Below are 16,446 nucleotides of genomic sequence, written 5' to 3' on the forward strand. Positions count from 1 at the left end.
TTCAAACCTGCTTTGCCATTTACTAGCTGGTTATCTTGAAAAAGATACGGAAACACTTGGGGGTTTGGTTTCTCCATGCAGTCATTTCATCTGGGGATGATAACCATAGCACAATTATCTTATAGGGCTGTTGTGTGGGTTCCATGTTCCCACACAGAGTTCCCCTATAGAGTACTGTGAAGAGTGCCTGGCACATCATATTGTATTTGTTAGCATGGAAAATAAAAATATTTAAAAATTTAAAAATAATATAAAACAATAAAGTCAATTGATTTTCAGTAAGGGTGCCAAAGCAATTTCATAGGGAAAGAATAATCTTTCCAAAAAATGGTACCAGAACAACTGGATGGCCACATGCAAAAGAATGAAGTTGGACACCTTATACATAAAAGTTAACTCAAAGTGATCATAGACCTACATGTAAAAGTTAACGGGGGCACCTAGCTGGCTCAGTCTGTGGAGCATACAACCCTTGATCTCCAGGTCTCGAGTTCAAGTTCCACATTGACCTAGAGCTTACTTAAAAAAAAAAGTTAAAATTATAAAACTCTCAGAAGAATGCAGGAGGAAATGTTCACAACCTTAAGTGAGGCAATGGTTTCTTAGATGATACCAAATGCACAAACAACTAAATAGATGAATTGGACCTCATGAAAATTTAAAACTTTTGTGCTGCAAATGATAGCAATAAAAAGTGAAGTCAATCAATAGAATGGGAAGAAATATTTTTAAATCATATACCTAATGAAACTCTTAAAACTCAATAATAAGGGAGGCTCGGTCTGTTAAGCCTGTGACTCTTGGTTTCAACTCAGGTCATGATCTCATAGTTCATGAGAGGTGGAGCCCCTTGTTGGGATCTGCACTGAGTGCACACAGTCTCCCTGGGATTCTCTCTGTGTGCCCGTCTCCCCCTCTCTCTCACAAAATAAATAAACTTTAAAAAACTCAATAATAAACATAAGTAATCCATATTTTTTATTGGGCAAAGGATATGAACAGACATTTCTCCAAATGGAGAAAAAGTACATGAAAAATGCTCTCTATATTGCTAACCATCAGGGAAATGCAAGTCAAACAACAGTATCACTTCATATCTACCAGGATGTCATAATAAAAAATACACAAATAACAAGTGTAGGTAAAGATGTGGAGACATCAAACCCCTCACACATTGCTGTTGGAAATGTTAAAAGGTGCAGCCACTTTTGAAAACAACTTGCAATGCCACAAAATGTTAAACGTACTTACTATAAGACAAAACGATTCCACTCATATATAGTCAGAGAAATAAAACTTATATCCATACAAAAATTTATACACATTGTTCATAGCAGCATTATTCATAATAACCAAGAAATGGAAACAATCCAAATGTTAATTAGCTGATAAATAAAATGCAGTGTATCCATACAATGGAATGTTAACCATCAATAAAAAGGAACTAAATCCTGACGCCTGCTACAATATGAACCTTAAGATCATTATGCTAAATGAAAGCAGTCACGGGGGCGCCTGGGTGGCTCAGTTAATCACCCCACTTCGATTCAGGTCATGATCTCATGGTTCCTGGGTTCGAGTGCTCAGGGGTTCAGCTGTGCTGACATCTTGGGGCCTGGAGCCTGCTTCCGATTCTGTGTCTCCCTCTCTCCGCCCCTCCCCTGCTTGTGCTCCGTCTCCCTCTCAAAAACAAACATTAAAAAATTTTTTTTAATTAAAGACTACATACATTTCCATTTGATCCCTTGAGATGTCTAGAATAGGCAAATCTGCAGAGATGGAAACAGGTTAGTGGTCATGAGGGAAATGGCAATGATGCCAAATGGGTACAAGATTTTTTTCAGGATGATGAAAAAGTTCTAAAAATAGATCATAATGTTGGTCCCACACTTTTTTATTTTTTTGAGAGAGAGACAGAGAATGAGAATCCCAAGCAGGCTCCATACTCAGCAGGGAGCCCCCACACAGGGCTGAATCCCATGATCTGGGGTCATGACCTAAGCCAAAATCAAGAGTCCAAGGTTCCAGGTTCCACGTTCCACCGGCTGAGCCACCCAGGCCTCAAGGTTCCACAACTCTGGAGAAAAACCACCTTAACTTGAATGAATGAAATCTTGTAGCATGCAAATGAGATTGCAGCAGAATTTGTTAACAAAGAATTGTTATCTGGAGGTGGATATTGCACCACAACAGGAAGGGGCTTAGTGACGCCGAGCTACAAGCTCAGCTCAGGTGGTGCGGTCGGAAGGGTAACTTCCACGTTGGCTCTATCTCACTGAAGGATCTGACCCTCCACGGGGAGTGCTCTTCTGAACACATCGGTTTCACACCTCAATCAACTGCATTTATGTCCAGAAAGCAGGATCGCCCTGATTAATTTGGGGACCTGGTGTGGGAATGAACAGGACAAGCCTTTCTCCCGATGTCATCCTCTGTGTCCAGCGGTCCTCCAACCCCCAGTCACGGGGGTCATCTCTGTCCACCCCGTTCCCCCTCCCGAGTCACGGGGGTCCTCAGTCCAGCTCCCATTCCCACACCTCAGGTCAAGTGGTCCTCTCTGTCCAGTCCCTCCCCCGCAGTCACGGGGATCCTCAGTTCAGTCCCCCCTGCCCCCCCCCCCCCCTCAGCGTAGCGGGCGTCCTCTCCGTCCAGACCCGAACCCTTCTCATTGGTCCGGTCGGCCCCCTCCCACCCCCGGGGTCACCGTGGCGGCGCGGTGAAGTTGGGTCTCTGACGGGCCCGACTGGGACCGACAGCAGGTCTGGTAAAGACGGGCTCCTCTCGACCGCGGCGGCTCCCCGGGAAAACCCCGCTCGCGCGGCCCACGCAGAGACCACCTACCCGCCCGCGCACCGCCAGCGCGCAGACTCCAGCCCCCCCCCCCCCCCGGCTCCGGACGTCGCGCCCAGCTGCGCCGGACGCGCGCCGCACGTCGGCGGGCACGCGCACGCTCACGTCGGCGCGCACGCACTGTCCGGCGCGGGTCCACGCCCGGAAGGACCGCAGCGCGGGACTCTCTAGGTGTCAGAGGTGCGTGCGGTTGGAGCGGGAGTGGACGGGGGTCCGGGGAGGCAGGGGGTGGGGAACTGAGGTGGGGGGAGACCCCCTCGGGGCCCCGCTCCCGGGCAGTGGCCCGCCGGGCGTCCCCTCGGTCCAGGCCCCCTTCCGAGGGTCTCGTGCTGGCCCTTGCGCCCTCCCCGCGGCGGGACCGAGGGGTGAGGGCGGGGGCGACGCGTGGCCCCCCTGCCGGCAGTGCGGTCTGGCGGGAAGGAGCGGGTGCGTGGAATTCCTGTCCCGCAGGTACCCGAGCGGCCCTGAAGATGTCGTACATGCTCCCGCACTTGCACAACGGCTGGCAGGTGGACCAGGCCATCCTTTCGGAGGAAGACCGGGTGGTCGTCATCCGGTTTGGACACGACTGGGACCCCACTTGCATGAAGATGGACGAGGTCCTGTACAGTATAGCCGAAAAGGTAACGCAGCTCCGCCGCTTCGTGTTGCGTTCCGTGATCAGCTTGCTCATTTCACCGGCATTGCTTTTGCTTGTCTGTTTGGCGGTAGAATTTAAAAGTGAGGTTAGAATCCGTCCAGTGTTCCTTCCTCGTGCCTTTATTCCTGGAGTGCATGCAGCACATTCGCTAGATTAGCACACGGATTCTTACCTTGTGGTGGGAGGCTGTGGTCCTGAAACTATACAGGATAGGTCCTGTGGTTTTTCTGGGAGAAGTTTCCGCAGATTTTCAAATTTTAAAAATGATTCATGATTCCTTCTCTATAGTGCCATGAACAAACGCCTACAGGTTTTGGCAAGAACGATCGAGTTTACTTAAATAGTTTAGTTTAAAGGGTTGTCCATTTTTGCTACCTTGTTTATTGTACTCGTAAAGCAGAACTTTCATGTTAATCTGGTTTTCTTCTAGTCTTTTTTCCCCTTTACTCCAAGATGCTCTTTGTAAGTTACTTGATTTATAGCTTAGAGTGATTCATTTGCTGGAGATGTTAGGAGAGAATAGAATTGTGCTTTGTGGTACTAGTTTTCCTGATGTTTAGTGTTAGTCCCCTGGCTAGTCAGTCTTGCTTGATAACAGAAGTGCAGTCATTGGCACTATTGTATAACGGGGGGCTGAGCGCTTTTCTAAATTTCCGCATGGCGATTTTTTTTAAATGTATGTTTATTTTTGAGAGAGAGAGAGAGAGAGAGAGAGAGAGAGACCGAGTGTGAGCGGGGGAGGAGCAGAGAGAGAGGGAGACAGAATCCGAAGCAGTTCCAGGCTCTGAGCTGTCAGCACAGAGCCCATCGTGGGGCTCCCCGCCAACTGCCAACTGAGAGTAAAAGTAATGGAAGCGTTGAAGCCATCTTTTCTTAGGGATAAGGGGTTAAAACAGCACCTTTTAGTAGATAGCAAAGATGTGAGGATGTATTTTGTATTTAGGAAAGGAAAAACTATCTGACCTTCAGAACGCCTGGCTGGCTCAGTAGAGCATGCAACTCTTGATCTTGGGGTCATTAGTTCGAGCTCACAATTGGGTATAGTTTACTTAAAAAAAAAAAACAAAAACGACTATCTGGGGGCACCTGGGTGGTTCAGTGGTTTGAGCGGCTGACTTTGGCTCAGGTCATGATCTTGCGGTCTGTGGGTTCGAGCCCCGCGTTGGGCTCTGTGCTGACAGCTCAGAGCCTGGAGCTGCTTCGGATTCTGTGTCTCCCTCTCTCTCTGCCCCTCCCCCACTCACACTCTGTCTTTCTCTCTCTCTCAAAAATAAATAAACATTAAAAAAAAACTATCTGATCTTCTATTGCTAATTTTTACTGTTTCCTATTTGGTAAGAGAGGCAAAGTGAGATGGGGTGATGGCATTGGGGACGTTAGGGACCATTCGTGTGTGTCAGTCATCATAAGTGTCACTTGGGATACTTCCCCAAGTGCATCTCAGATATTCTGATTCTTTTGATCTGGGGTGAGGTCCAGAAACAGGCCCAGCTCCCCTGGGAATTCTGATGTGACTTTCAAAAACCCCTCAACAGAGGCCAGGATCAGAATATGGGTGCTGTGATTAGCAGTCATTCCCCTCCTCTTCCCCAAGGAGCTTGAGGAGGTGCCTGGGGAACTCAGGAGAGCGGCAGTTTTCTGACGCTGGGGGTCCTCCCATTTGGGGTCAGAGGGCATAAATGAGGTGGTGCCAGGGGGTCACGCCTCGCTTAGGCTATGGTGGTCAGGGGCAGATACTAGCCAGTTGAGTCGAGAATTGCCTAAGGGCACTTTTCTGAGAAGCAAAGTGTCGCTCTGATGACTTTGAAATAACTTCGGGTGTGTGCCCCGAATTCTGTGTTGCAGGCGACCGTGTGAACACCAGGCGACGTCCAGCTCTCGCCGCCCTCAGTGCGAGGGTACGGTAATTAGAGATGTGAGGCTCGTTTGGCTTCTCATATCTGAGCAAAACCGAGCAAAATGCTTTTAGCTAAGAGACAGATTTTGTGTGTGAATGTAAGTTTTTAGGGACTTTTACCAGAGCTGTTCTTTTCTCATCCGTTTCTGTCAGTTACAGACGGAATCACTGTCGCTGGTGGACGTCCTCTTCCTGGTATTGAACCTGTTGATAAGAATGGCTTAATTAGGCTCATTTTGAGTATTTTTCTTTGTTTTTTTTTAAGGTATTTTTTGTTTTGTCCCAAAATTTGTATTTCTGTCCTAATAAACTTTTAATATAATGTTGTAGTATAGTTATTAAAAATGCAAACTTGAAATGCATCACAAGATTATTGTTTTATTTTTTTCTTGGTATAAAGGCAAAATATGAGTTTATAATTCTGGAAGCCCTTTTTGGGGAATCTCAACAGGAATATTTGAAATTTAAAGTCTTAGTATAAAGAACAACTTAACTCTCTATTTAAAAATCTCCCTCTGCAGAAATGGCAGATAGTGGGGGATCTTCCTCATCTTGTTACGAGCCCTGTTTGGATACCCCAGCTGTTTTAAAGTGAGTAAAAGTTGCGCCGTTTAGGCTGGACTTGATTAGATCGTTCTCCTGGAATGTAGTGTGTTGACTTGATGCTTTGACGTTGCCGACCTCCCGACCCCACCTCATGCTGGAGTAGTCTGGAGCTGCTGTGAAGACGTTAAGAGATGTGCTGAACGATTTGACAGATGTCTGGAGCTTGCTGGAGTGGTAATAGCAAAGCTTCCTGATTAACAGCTGATTTTATACACAGCTTCAAAGAGAGACTGGTGTATCTCTGAGCTGTCTTGAGCTGTCTTGCCGTTTTGTAGGAAGTTTGTGACAGCTCGCTGTTACCGAAATCCTATAATGGGGAAGAATAAACGGGACATTTAATTTTTGTGTGTTAAAAGCCCAAATAAGTAGTTTAAAATATGCAAAACTTCAATGATATCATTGACTCATGAGCATGCATTCTCATTAAATTGTATATAAGACAAATATATGTATGGAACATTTTAGAAATGACTTTAGAGAAGAGCATTTTTTTTTAATGTTTATTTTTGAGAGAGAGCATGAGCGGGGGAGGGGCAGAGAGCAAGGGAGACAGAGAATCTGAAGCAGGCTCCAGGCTCTGAGCTGGCAGCACAGAGCCCGACGCGGGGCTCGAACCCACGAACCACGAGATCATGACCCGAGCCAAAGTCAGCCGCTCAACCGACTGAGCCCCCCAGGCACCCTTAGGGGGATCATTCTTAAACCTCGCATAAAGTAAGTTGAACTCTACTGGAAGTTGATGTTCTCATAAGAGCCAACAAAATGTGTATGTTTGCTCTGGGTTTGTGTTTCTGGAAATAACAGTCTTGCAGCTAGGAGCAAGCTATGAGGGGCAGTAAGGGTAGAGACCAAGCTTGTTTCTGCTGCTTACTACCCGTATGACCTTAAATAACTTGTCTGTGTGCCTCATTTTACTCATCTGTGGGAAAGGGATGGTAGTGCCTAACCCAGAGGGCAGTCATGAGGATAGAATTAATATAAAAGACTTCCAGAACACTTCTTGTCTCATAGTAAGCAGTATGTTCCATAATTCTTAGCCACTGTTGTTAGTATCGTTACCACTCACATCGCAGAGTTTTCGAGAGTTATTGTTGAGCTAATCAGGCAAATAGTAGTGGGGGAAAATAAAGTTATCGTGCAGTTTTTTGATGGCTTTGACATGAATTATCTAAAAATTGAGTTATAAATAAAATACATAGTGCCAGTTGGCAGCCCATAAGATTTTTTCCAGCATTTTAGGTGGGTTCTTAGCCAGAGGAGGAGTCCCATACAAGAGGGTGGAGTGGTGGTTGGGGTCATGTGCCAGCCTCAGTCTCAGTGATGTGCAGGAGTTACTTTTTGGAGGCAAATTGAGCGGCTTGTAGAAGGACTACCGAACAGTTTAATCAGCGACTTGGTGACGAAGAAGGAGGGGTGCTTATAAAACGTGTAGGCAGTCGGGTTGGAAATCATAGTTACTGTTGTAGACAATCAAAAGAATATCTACGTTAAGAAACAACTTGATAATAGAAATGAAATTTGTACATAGAGTCGTTGGTTCTTAAAAGATACTGTCGAACAGCCAATTAAAATTACTGCAAATATAGCAGGCAAAATACTATTTTAGACATAGTAGACTTAGGCGAATAAGTTTAAAGTGCCATTTAAAAAGGTGACTCCTAGAAAATGAAATAAATAAATAAATCCTGTGGGTAGAGAGGCAAGGAACCTAAAAAAGAGGAAATTCTCATGGTTAAGGAAACTTCAGAGACACACACATTAAAATAGTGTGCTATCGTTTCTTAGATATAGCAGAGCTAAAAAGGTGAAAGTTAATATTGAGGTACCTGTAGAACGGATCTCCTTGCAGGAGGCAGTTTGGCATCGTATAAAAAGCCTTGAGAATAGTCATACCTTATGCCCAGTAACCCCGCGTCTTCAATAGATGAAGTTTTATGCTCCACAAGACCTTTGCTATAACTTCTGTCATACCTGGAAACAACAGCAGTGTCTCATGATAGGAGAACATGGTGATGACCGTGAGCTCTAGCGTTTGAACCCTGAGACGCATCCTGTTGCCAGGTGGGAAACAGACCTGTTCTGTGGTCCTCACGATGGCTCCCAGAGGTAGGTGCTGGCACGTAGTTTGTCCAGGCTCAGAAACAGACGGTTGGGATTTAAACTGGGAATATCCTGTTCACGGGATGGAATGTTATGTGGCTGTTAGAAGTTATCTTCTAAGAGCTTCTTCAATAACATGGGCATCAGTTAATGACGTCAGCTGGAGAAAGCAGAATGTATATGATTTCCTCACAAGTGAGCTTGTGGGTCTGGGGAAACGGAAACACTTTTTGCTTTAAGACACCCATACTATTGATTTTATTTGACGGTCCTATATTTTTAAGTTTTGGGTTTTTTTTCCTTTTAGGTAGCCTGTATACCCCACATGGGCCTGAACTCCCACCCTCAAGATTAAGAGTTGCACGCTGTTCTGACTGAGCCAGCCATGTGCTCCAGCCCAGTGTTTTTTAAACAAGTTGTATAACTTAAGGGCATCTGGCTGGCTCAGTGCGAAGAGGATGCAACTGTTGATCTCAGGGTTATGAGTTCAAGGCCCACATTTGGGGTAGAGTTTGCTTAAGAATACGGGGCTGGACACATAGTAGTAGTTTCTCTTTTTTTTCTTTTTTTTTTTTAATTTTTTTAATGTTTATTTATTTTTGAGAGGGAGAGAGACAGGGTGTGGGCAGGGGAGGGGCAGAAAGAGAGAGGGAGACACAGAATCCAAAGCGGGCTCCAGGCTCTGAGCTGTCAGCACAGAGCCCGACGCGGGGCTCGAACCCACAGACCGCAAGATCATGACCTGAGCCAAAGTCGGACGTCCAACCGACTGAGCCACCCAGGCGCCCCAGTAGTGGTTTTTCCATTCCATTTCTATATTTTCAAAATGAACATTATTTGTTTATGTGTATTTTATTTTTGAGAGAGTGGGAGTGAGGGAGGAGCAGAGAGAGAGGGAGACAGAGGATCTGAAGCAGGCTCAGTGCTGAGAGCATAGGGCCCGACGCGGGTCTCCAACCCACAAACCTCAAGACCACCACCTGAGCCAAAGTCGGACACTTAACCTGCTGAAGCACCCAGACACCCCAAAATGAACATTTAAAAAAAAAATTTTTTTTTAATGTTTTATTTATTTTTGAGACAGAGAGAGACAGAGCATGAACGGGGGAGGGGCAGAGAGAGAGGGAGACACAGAATCCGAAGCAGGCTCCAGGCTCTGAGCCATCAGCCCAGAACCCGACGCGGGGCTCTAACCCACGGACCGTGAGATCGTGACCTGAGCTGAAGTCGGACGCTTAACCGACTGAGCCACCCAGGCGCCCCTGAACATTTTTTTAAATGGAGAAAATACAGTAGACTCCTAGCTTCATTTGACTTTTATAAAACATACACAGAGTTTTAGTTAACTGTAGGCTCGTCAGTCGGTGTGAAACGTTCAGACCATGTGGAAAGCATCACGACAATTCATGTAACCCGCATTAGAAGCAGCTTGGATAAATGGTAGCTTTTCCAGGGGAAAGACTGGGTAGGTTGCACAGGTTTCTAGGAAGGCCCCTTGGTGCCGCGTGCGGTTCTCATCTGGCCGCCCAGATGGGTGAGCAGCCCCTTGCTTTCTGCCGGTGTTTGAGCTGCAGGAGCTTGAGAGCCTCCCGTCAGACAGAAGTGGCACCCCACCAACCCTGAGGGCAGGTCTGTTTGAACTCAGCGTTACGTGATTAAGCTCACACTGTCCAAAAACACATTTTTAATGACATTAATGTGTTTCTTGTATTTCAGAATACAAGCTTATTGTTCAAATTTCACTCGATAAGCATTTACTGGTCCCGTGTATGAGTCAGGTACTGCTTGGCTCTGAGGACACATCAGTAAAGAGAACAGACGTGGTTCCTAGCCCTCGGGAAGCCTTAGATTTATCTGGAGAACCATAGTGTACTGTACATAGAGGGGAAGAGAAGAATGAAGTACTGTGCTGTCGTTAGTTGTTTTACTTCTGAACGAGCTACCGTTTTCTTCCTCCTCATTGAAGGCAAAGGGAAGTAGGGCCTGCTCTCAAAGTCTCGCTGTAAAAACCAACGTTTATAGTGAAGATCATATCGTTGAGTTTGGGTAATTGAATATCTTCATGTATAAAACAGGTGGTATATTTTGATCACTTTAAGAGGACGTGGTTTCTTGTGTCAGTTTCTGCTTTAACTTGGGAGATGTGGAGGTTCTAGGAACTGGAGCCAACTGGCTAAATAATTCACATTGAATCCGAAAGGCATCTTGGGCTCTCACTGCATTGGCAGTTTACGCTTTAGGGGACAAGTGGACGTGTTTGTTTGGTTTTACTGTGAGGTTAACATCTGTCAGTGTAAGTTGTGATAGCTCTGTTGTATTACATGGAAAGTAATAACGCAATAATGATAGAGCGAAACGTAGGGGTAGGCAGCACCTACGGATGCACAGGGTCCCTTTTGCCGGAAAGCTCTGCAGAGGCGTGTGCTGTGCTCCGGCCCTGCTGTCTGAGGGCCGCGGCAGTATGAAAAGAACACTTGCCACAGAGGCCATCTGGACACGCGGTGTGTGGCACACTCGATTCCACAGCTGCCTTGTCTCTGTCACCAGGAAAGAGGGAATTGGGGGGTGGCCAGGAGGGGCCCCAGCTCCATGCCTGGGTCCCTCAGTAACTTCCCTCCTTTCGCAGCCAGGCTCTTTGTGGGACATGTCCATATTTAATGCCTTCTGTTGGTCAGACCTCAGCCCTGCGCCGTCTTGCACTGTTTATTTTGAGAGAGAGAGAGAGAGAGAGAGAGAGAGAGAGAGAGAGAATGAATCCGAAGCAGGCTCCACGCTGTCACCCTAAACACATGAACCATGAGCTCATGACCTGAGCTGAAAGCAAGAGTCGGACCCTCAACCAACTGAGCCACCCAGGCGCCCCTATAGGGGCCATTAAAATGTCATGTCTTTTGTTGGAGAGATTCTATTTTGGGAATTTGTTCTTTGGAAATAATGACATATGTACATAGATTTAAAGGTAAGAATGTTCACAGGTGAATAATTGGTACTAATGAAAAATCTGTATTATTTATTTTCAGGAAAAATCAGAAAATAATGGAAGAATGATAAACTAATGACATAGCTGTTTGATGAAGTATTATGTAGCCCTGAAAATTGTGCTTTGGGAAAGTATGTAATTTGTATAAGAGAATGCTCATAATTAAAGCAAGATATAAAACACTGTGGCATGGAATGATCACATTTTGTTAAAACAGTATAAACAGATATATATGTGTGTGTGTGTATGCCAGAAAAAATGGGAAAGAGTTTACCAAAAATATATTTGTAGCAGGGCGCCTGGGTGGCTCAGTGCATTGAGTGTCTGACTTAACTCAGGTCATAATCGCATGGTTCGTGGGTTCACACCCCACATTGGGCTTTGTGCTGACAGCTCAGAGCCTGGAGCCTGCTTCAGATTTCTGTCTGCCTCTCTCTGCCGGTCCCCCACTTGCACACACACACTCTCTCTCAATAATAAACATTAAAAAAAAAATACATTTGTAGCAATTCTGGTGGTTGGGACTGGAGGTGATTCTGTCTTATTTACAGTTTTCTGAGTTTTCTAAATCTGCTATGATGAATCTGCAATTAGAGAAAAAAATGAAAGAAAATTTGTTGTGTATAGTATTATTTGGAGTAGTAGTCTTAGTATCTGCATGTGTGCACCCCTGAATCAAAAAGGCAGGTGTGCAGCAGATTCTAGCAGTGGGTTTTAAAATAGTGGTTTCCTGTGTGCAATTAAGTATTTGTAGAAGTACAAATCTGGAAAAGTTGAGATAGGTTATTACTAGATCAGCATGAATAACGTACCTGTGGACGTTTTCTGTGGGACTCTCATCACTTGCTGTTGTGAAATGGTAAAGTGAGGTGTAAGCAGCCAGTTGTCAGGAGCCCGAACGTGCTGAATCATCTCCCTGTGTACTAGCTCTGCTGGGAAAGAATGTTGGGGACTTGGTTTGAAAATTGTCCGCTTATGTACAAATTCTCGTGTTTGTTTTTAACGTGCTTTTGTAGAATAAAAAAATGGTGTGTTACTGTACAGGGTTGTTTCAATCTCTCCTAGGTGAAAAATTTTGCAGTTATCTATCTTGTGGATATTACAGAAGTGCCTGACTTCAACAAAATGTATGAGTTATACGATCCATGCACCGTCATGTTTTTCTTCAGGTATGTTCTCTTAAACTTGTCATTTCAGTTGAATATTGTTGGTCTGGAAGTTTGACGTAATCAGGAGATCTTTATATTTGATGGTATTTAGGTAGTAAAGTCAAGTAACATCGTGAATTTTAAAAAAGTTCTGTCGTGGAGATTTAATTTAGAAAGGAATCACCATTTGATGTTTGGTCAAAATTTCTTACTGTTTATTGTTAATACAGAAGTTGGTAAATAGCAGTGTTAAGCCTCAGACCATGCTCCGAAAGTAGAGCTCCCTGGCTGGCAAGGAATGTTTGCGTGGATGGTATAGGGTGTGGATTAGCTTTATAGTCTGTGTAACAAATGAGCACAAGTTGAGTAGCTAACACAGCACCACTTATGAGCTCAGTGCTGTGTCAAGGTTTGGGCAGGCTCAGTGGGTTCCCGCTCAGGGTCTCACCAAGTCAGAATCAGGGGCTGGGCCCTCACCTGGACCGTCAGCCTGGGAAGAAGCCACTTGGCTCACTTGGGTTGTTGGCTGAATGCAGTTCCTGGTGCTCACGGGTCCGAGGTCTCTGACTCCTTGCTGGCTGTACGCTGGGACCCCTCCCTGCTCCTGGAGGCCCTTCCGCCTTTGAAGTCTGCACAGTCTCTGCGATTTCCTGTTCTGCTTTTAAGGGCTGTGATTGGAATAGACTCATCCAGATAATCCAGGATTATCTCCTTATTTTAAAGTCAATCGATCAGAAACTTTTGGGACATCTGTCAGAGTCTTTATGCCCCATCATATCACAGTCCCAGGGGATCGGGCAGGAAATTCACAGGGTTTAATGTAGGATTTTGCCTACCAGTCTGCCCTCTGGCTCCGAAAACTCACATCCTTCTCATATGCAAAATCAGGTATGGCCAAGGCTTCTTAGGCTCCTGGACACCACTTGTCGGTGGCCCCAGCTCTCCCAGCACACAGTGTGGGACAGCATAGGAAACAGGTCTGGTTTCCCAAGGGGACGTGAGGAGGAAGGGGGCCGACGCCCCAGCCCTGGGAGGGTGCTTGCCTGGATTTTCCTCCCTTTTTCATGAAAGGCATTCGCAGCTGGGCCATTTTCCAGCCTCCTTCAGCCAGCAGCACATTGGGTTCTGTCACCTCCTTTCGCTGTACCCTCTGTCCCTTGCAGCCGAGTCCCTGGCCTGGGCATCGGGGAAGATCCGTGAGGCACACCTCCCTCTCTTGTGACTGAACGTTTTGGCCTTTAGGGCTTTCCTGGGCTTCAGCAGTAGGTCGTGTGGCTTCCTTTTCCCTGTACCCCCCATTCTGCGGCCGTTTCTGGATTTCAGCACCTTCTGCCATCTGGAGAGGCTGAGAATTGAGTCTTTGTTCGCAATTCTCACACTAGGTTGTCTCTCTCGTTTTGCTGTGAGCACCAGGGAGAAACCAGACAGCACCTTCAAGACTTTGCTTGGCTTTCCTTCAGTTGAATATCCGAGGGCATCAGTCATTGCAAGTCCTTCCCACAGAACCGCAGGATCCCATCGCGATGTCCTGCCAAGTAGCGGGGTCCCTTTCCTCCACCCCCAGCAACGCGAGGTCCTCCCTTCCTTTGGAGCCGGCACCAGCTGTGCTCTCCAAGTCCGTGTTTCTTCTCACGGGCTCTTGGAGGCAGTCTAGGCCTTTTCTGTCGTGCTCTTCGAAATTCTCCCCTAGCCCTTCAGGTGGGAGTGAGGCTGAAAAAAAGAAGCCCCCCGCCGTCTGTGCACATGGGTGTTTTAGGACGGAGGCTGCACCAGAGAAGACAGAACGTCTCTTTCTGCCACCCAGAGTTCTAAGACGAGGCGTGGTGGCACTTCAGTTAATGTTTTCACTAAATGTATATATACTGAGTCCTGCCAGGTTTTGTGGTCTAGTGCTGGGACGCGGATCCTGCCATCAGGGAACTTCGTAGGTTGGGAACAGCTGAGTAAATTAGCAGAGGGAAACAGGTGCCAGAGGGCGGGTATTTATAGGCACACAAATACTGAGTCAGGGTGGCGGGAGCTAAGTGGCAGCTGAGGTAGGTTTGGGATGAGCTCCAGCCTTCTGGGGGATGGGCACACGGCACGAGCTTCATGCTATGTTTGGGAGCCCGAGAGGACACGGAGTGGCTGGTGGGTGATGGTGGGAGACTGGTGGGGGTGGGGGTGGGGGCGGGGGCGGGAGGGAAGGGTCCAGACACCCAGATCCCCCCCGCCAGGGAGGGGGAGGGGCAGGGTCCAGACCCCCAGATTCCTGGGCCAGAGTGAGGATGTGGAATGTTATCCTAGAAGTGAAATTTTGTGGCAGAAAAGGAACGTCGGATTTGCCTTTTGGAGGCTCACTCTGGTTAAAAGGTGGCCAGACCAAAGACTGCAGGGTGGATGGAGCACTTCATTCTTAGGGAAGTGAGAAGTTAAAGTAATGAAAACTAATCAGCCTTCAGCAAACCTGGAAAAATTAGTGCATCAGGGACAACCAGGGTTACTATCTTCTATAAAGTGCGCATAAAAATCATTGTTAAAAGTAGCCTCTTAAGAAATACATTTGTAAAGAATTGTCTATGTCTCTAATCATAAAAATCCAAAACATTATTAATTTCACAGTTAGTAGGATTTTTAATGAAATGTACACTAGGTGCTCACAAGAGCACCATGAAAGCTCATCCATTGTGTTTCCTGAGTAAATTAGTACAACCCTCTGGGTCCAAGTGACAAAAACTGTGTCCTTTGAGCTTTCGACTACCCTGTAGGGTATTTGTCCTAAGGAGACAGAGAAGAGTACAGAAAGAGCTTGCTCCCCACGCAAGCTGTGTGTTTTTAAATAGCATTTAGGTTGTTTTCATCTTCTCCTGAATCATGGTGGATCCTCTTGACTGTGTGTTCTTCTCTTAAATGATGTTTAACGAGAGTTTGTAAAGGTGCCAAACAGAAGGCCTCTTCATGGAACTCTTTTTTAGAAGGCTTTTTGTGAGCATTGACCCCCCTGTTTCCTCTTTGCAGGAACAAGCACATCATGATTGACCTGGGTACTGGGAACAACAACAAGATCAACTGGGCCATGGAAGACAAGCAGGAAATGATAGACATAATCGAGACCGTGTACCGAGGCGCCCGGAAGGGTCGGGGCCTGGTGGTGTCTCCAAAGGACTACTCCACAAAATACAGATACTGAGCTCTCAGCCCATTCTCTGTGCATATAAATGTTGTGGAGTCCTTTTCATGTGGAAATACCTTGAACTATTTAAAGCCTTAGAGCATTTGGACACGAAGAAGTAAGGGTTGCATGGCCTCAACTTTCCGGCTGCCGGGCCATTGTATTTTTATATTAGCAAATATCTGTAAATACCTAGCTGAGATAAATAAAATACGCAGTGATGGAAAGCCACGATTGCTTCTTTCTTGAGAAACTTGACATACAGATCACTGATCTCGGTAGTCAGAAATTAATCGTAATCTTTACCATTCGGAGTGGAATTCGGGCGCATGTCCCATGGGGCCGCCGTGTTTTATACGCCTGGCCGTGGGCGTCTCTGAAGCCTGCTGTAACAAAGTACGCAGGCGGGGTGACAACGGAAGTGAGTGGGCTCGCACATCCTGCCGGCTAGGACTCCAGATCCAGGCGTGCTCGGGCTGGGGTCTTTGGGGCTGTGATGGAGAATCTGTTCCCTGCCCCTCCCCCAGATTCTGTAGTTTCTGGCAATCTTTGGCTTGACGCTTCACCCGGATCTTCACGGGGCCTCCTTCCTGTGTGCGGGTCTGTGTCCAGATTTCCCCTTCTTACAGGGACACTGGTCATTGGATGAGGGCCACCCTTCCACAGCATGACCTCATCTTAACTAATTACACCTGTGATGACCCCATCTGCAACTAAGGGCACATTGTACTGGGGGTAGAACTCATAGGAATTTATGGGGGTCACAATTCAACCCACAACAGAATCCAAAGGCTTGAGTTCAGAAAGAATAGACACTTGGGGGAAAAAGTATTTTTTAGTCTTCTGGCTATAAAAGCAGTGCAATAAAATAATGAGTCTTATTTTCCTTTTAAATATAAAGAGTAAGAAGTCGTTTCTTTTTTTTTTTAATTTTTTTTTTAACATTTTTATTTTTGAGACAGAGAGAGACAGAGCATGAACAGGGGAGGGGCAGAGAGAGAGGGAGACACAAAATCTGAAACGGGCTCCAGGCTGTGAGCGGTCAGCACAGAGCCCGACGCGGGGCTTGAACTC

General features: G+C 46.3%; 1 protein-coding gene across 2 annotated transcripts; it reads left to right on the forward strand.

The window, feature by feature from the left end:
- Positions 1 to 2,980: 2,980 nt before the first annotated feature.
- On the forward strand, positions 2,981 to 15,603 carry TXNL4A (thioredoxin like 4A). 2 transcript variants are annotated; one of them, XM_047086333.1, is made up of 4 exons: positions 2,981 to 3,030; positions 3,301 to 3,473; positions 12,139 to 12,242; positions 15,219 to 15,603. In XM_047086333.1, the coding sequence occupies exons 2-4, from the start codon at positions 3,321 to 3,323 to the stop codon at positions 15,388 to 15,390; spliced, it is 429 nt and encodes a 142-aa protein (XP_046942289.1). In that variant the 5' UTR covers positions 2,981 to 3,030; positions 3,301 to 3,320; the 3' UTR covers positions 15,391 to 15,603. The 2 variants fall into 2 exon arrangements, with proteins under 2 accessions (XP_046942289.1, XP_046942291.1); XM_047086335.1 differs by lacking the exon at positions 2,981 to 3,030 and adding an exon at positions 5,909 to 5,978 and having other exon boundaries at positions 3,384 to 3,473.
- Positions 15,604 to 16,446: the final 843 nt, after the last annotated feature.

The sequence above is a fragment of the Lynx rufus genome, unplaced genomic scaffold, assembly GCF_022079265.1.
Source record: "Lynx rufus isolate CCGP_SWC_20201006 ecotype Redwood Valley unplaced genomic scaffold, mLynRuf1.p SCAF_20, whole genome shotgun sequence".
Taxonomy (NCBI): domain Eukaryota; kingdom Metazoa; phylum Chordata; class Mammalia; order Carnivora; family Felidae; genus Lynx; species Lynx rufus.

Bases quoted from the DNA above. Each gene is read 5' to 3' on its own strand.
- TXNL4A (XM_047086333.1), top strand. From the start codon at position 3,321: ATGTCGTACATGCTCCCGCACTTGCACAACGGCTGGCAGGTGGACCAG. The intron at 3,474-12,138 runs GTAACGCAGCTC...AATCTCTCCTAG, and splicing joins TGTACAGTATAGCCGAAAAG to GTGAAAAATTTTGCAGTTAT. The intron at 12,243-15,218 runs GTATGTTCTCTT...TCCTCTTTGCAG, and splicing joins ACCGTCATGTTTTTCTTCAG to GAACAAGCACATCATGATTG.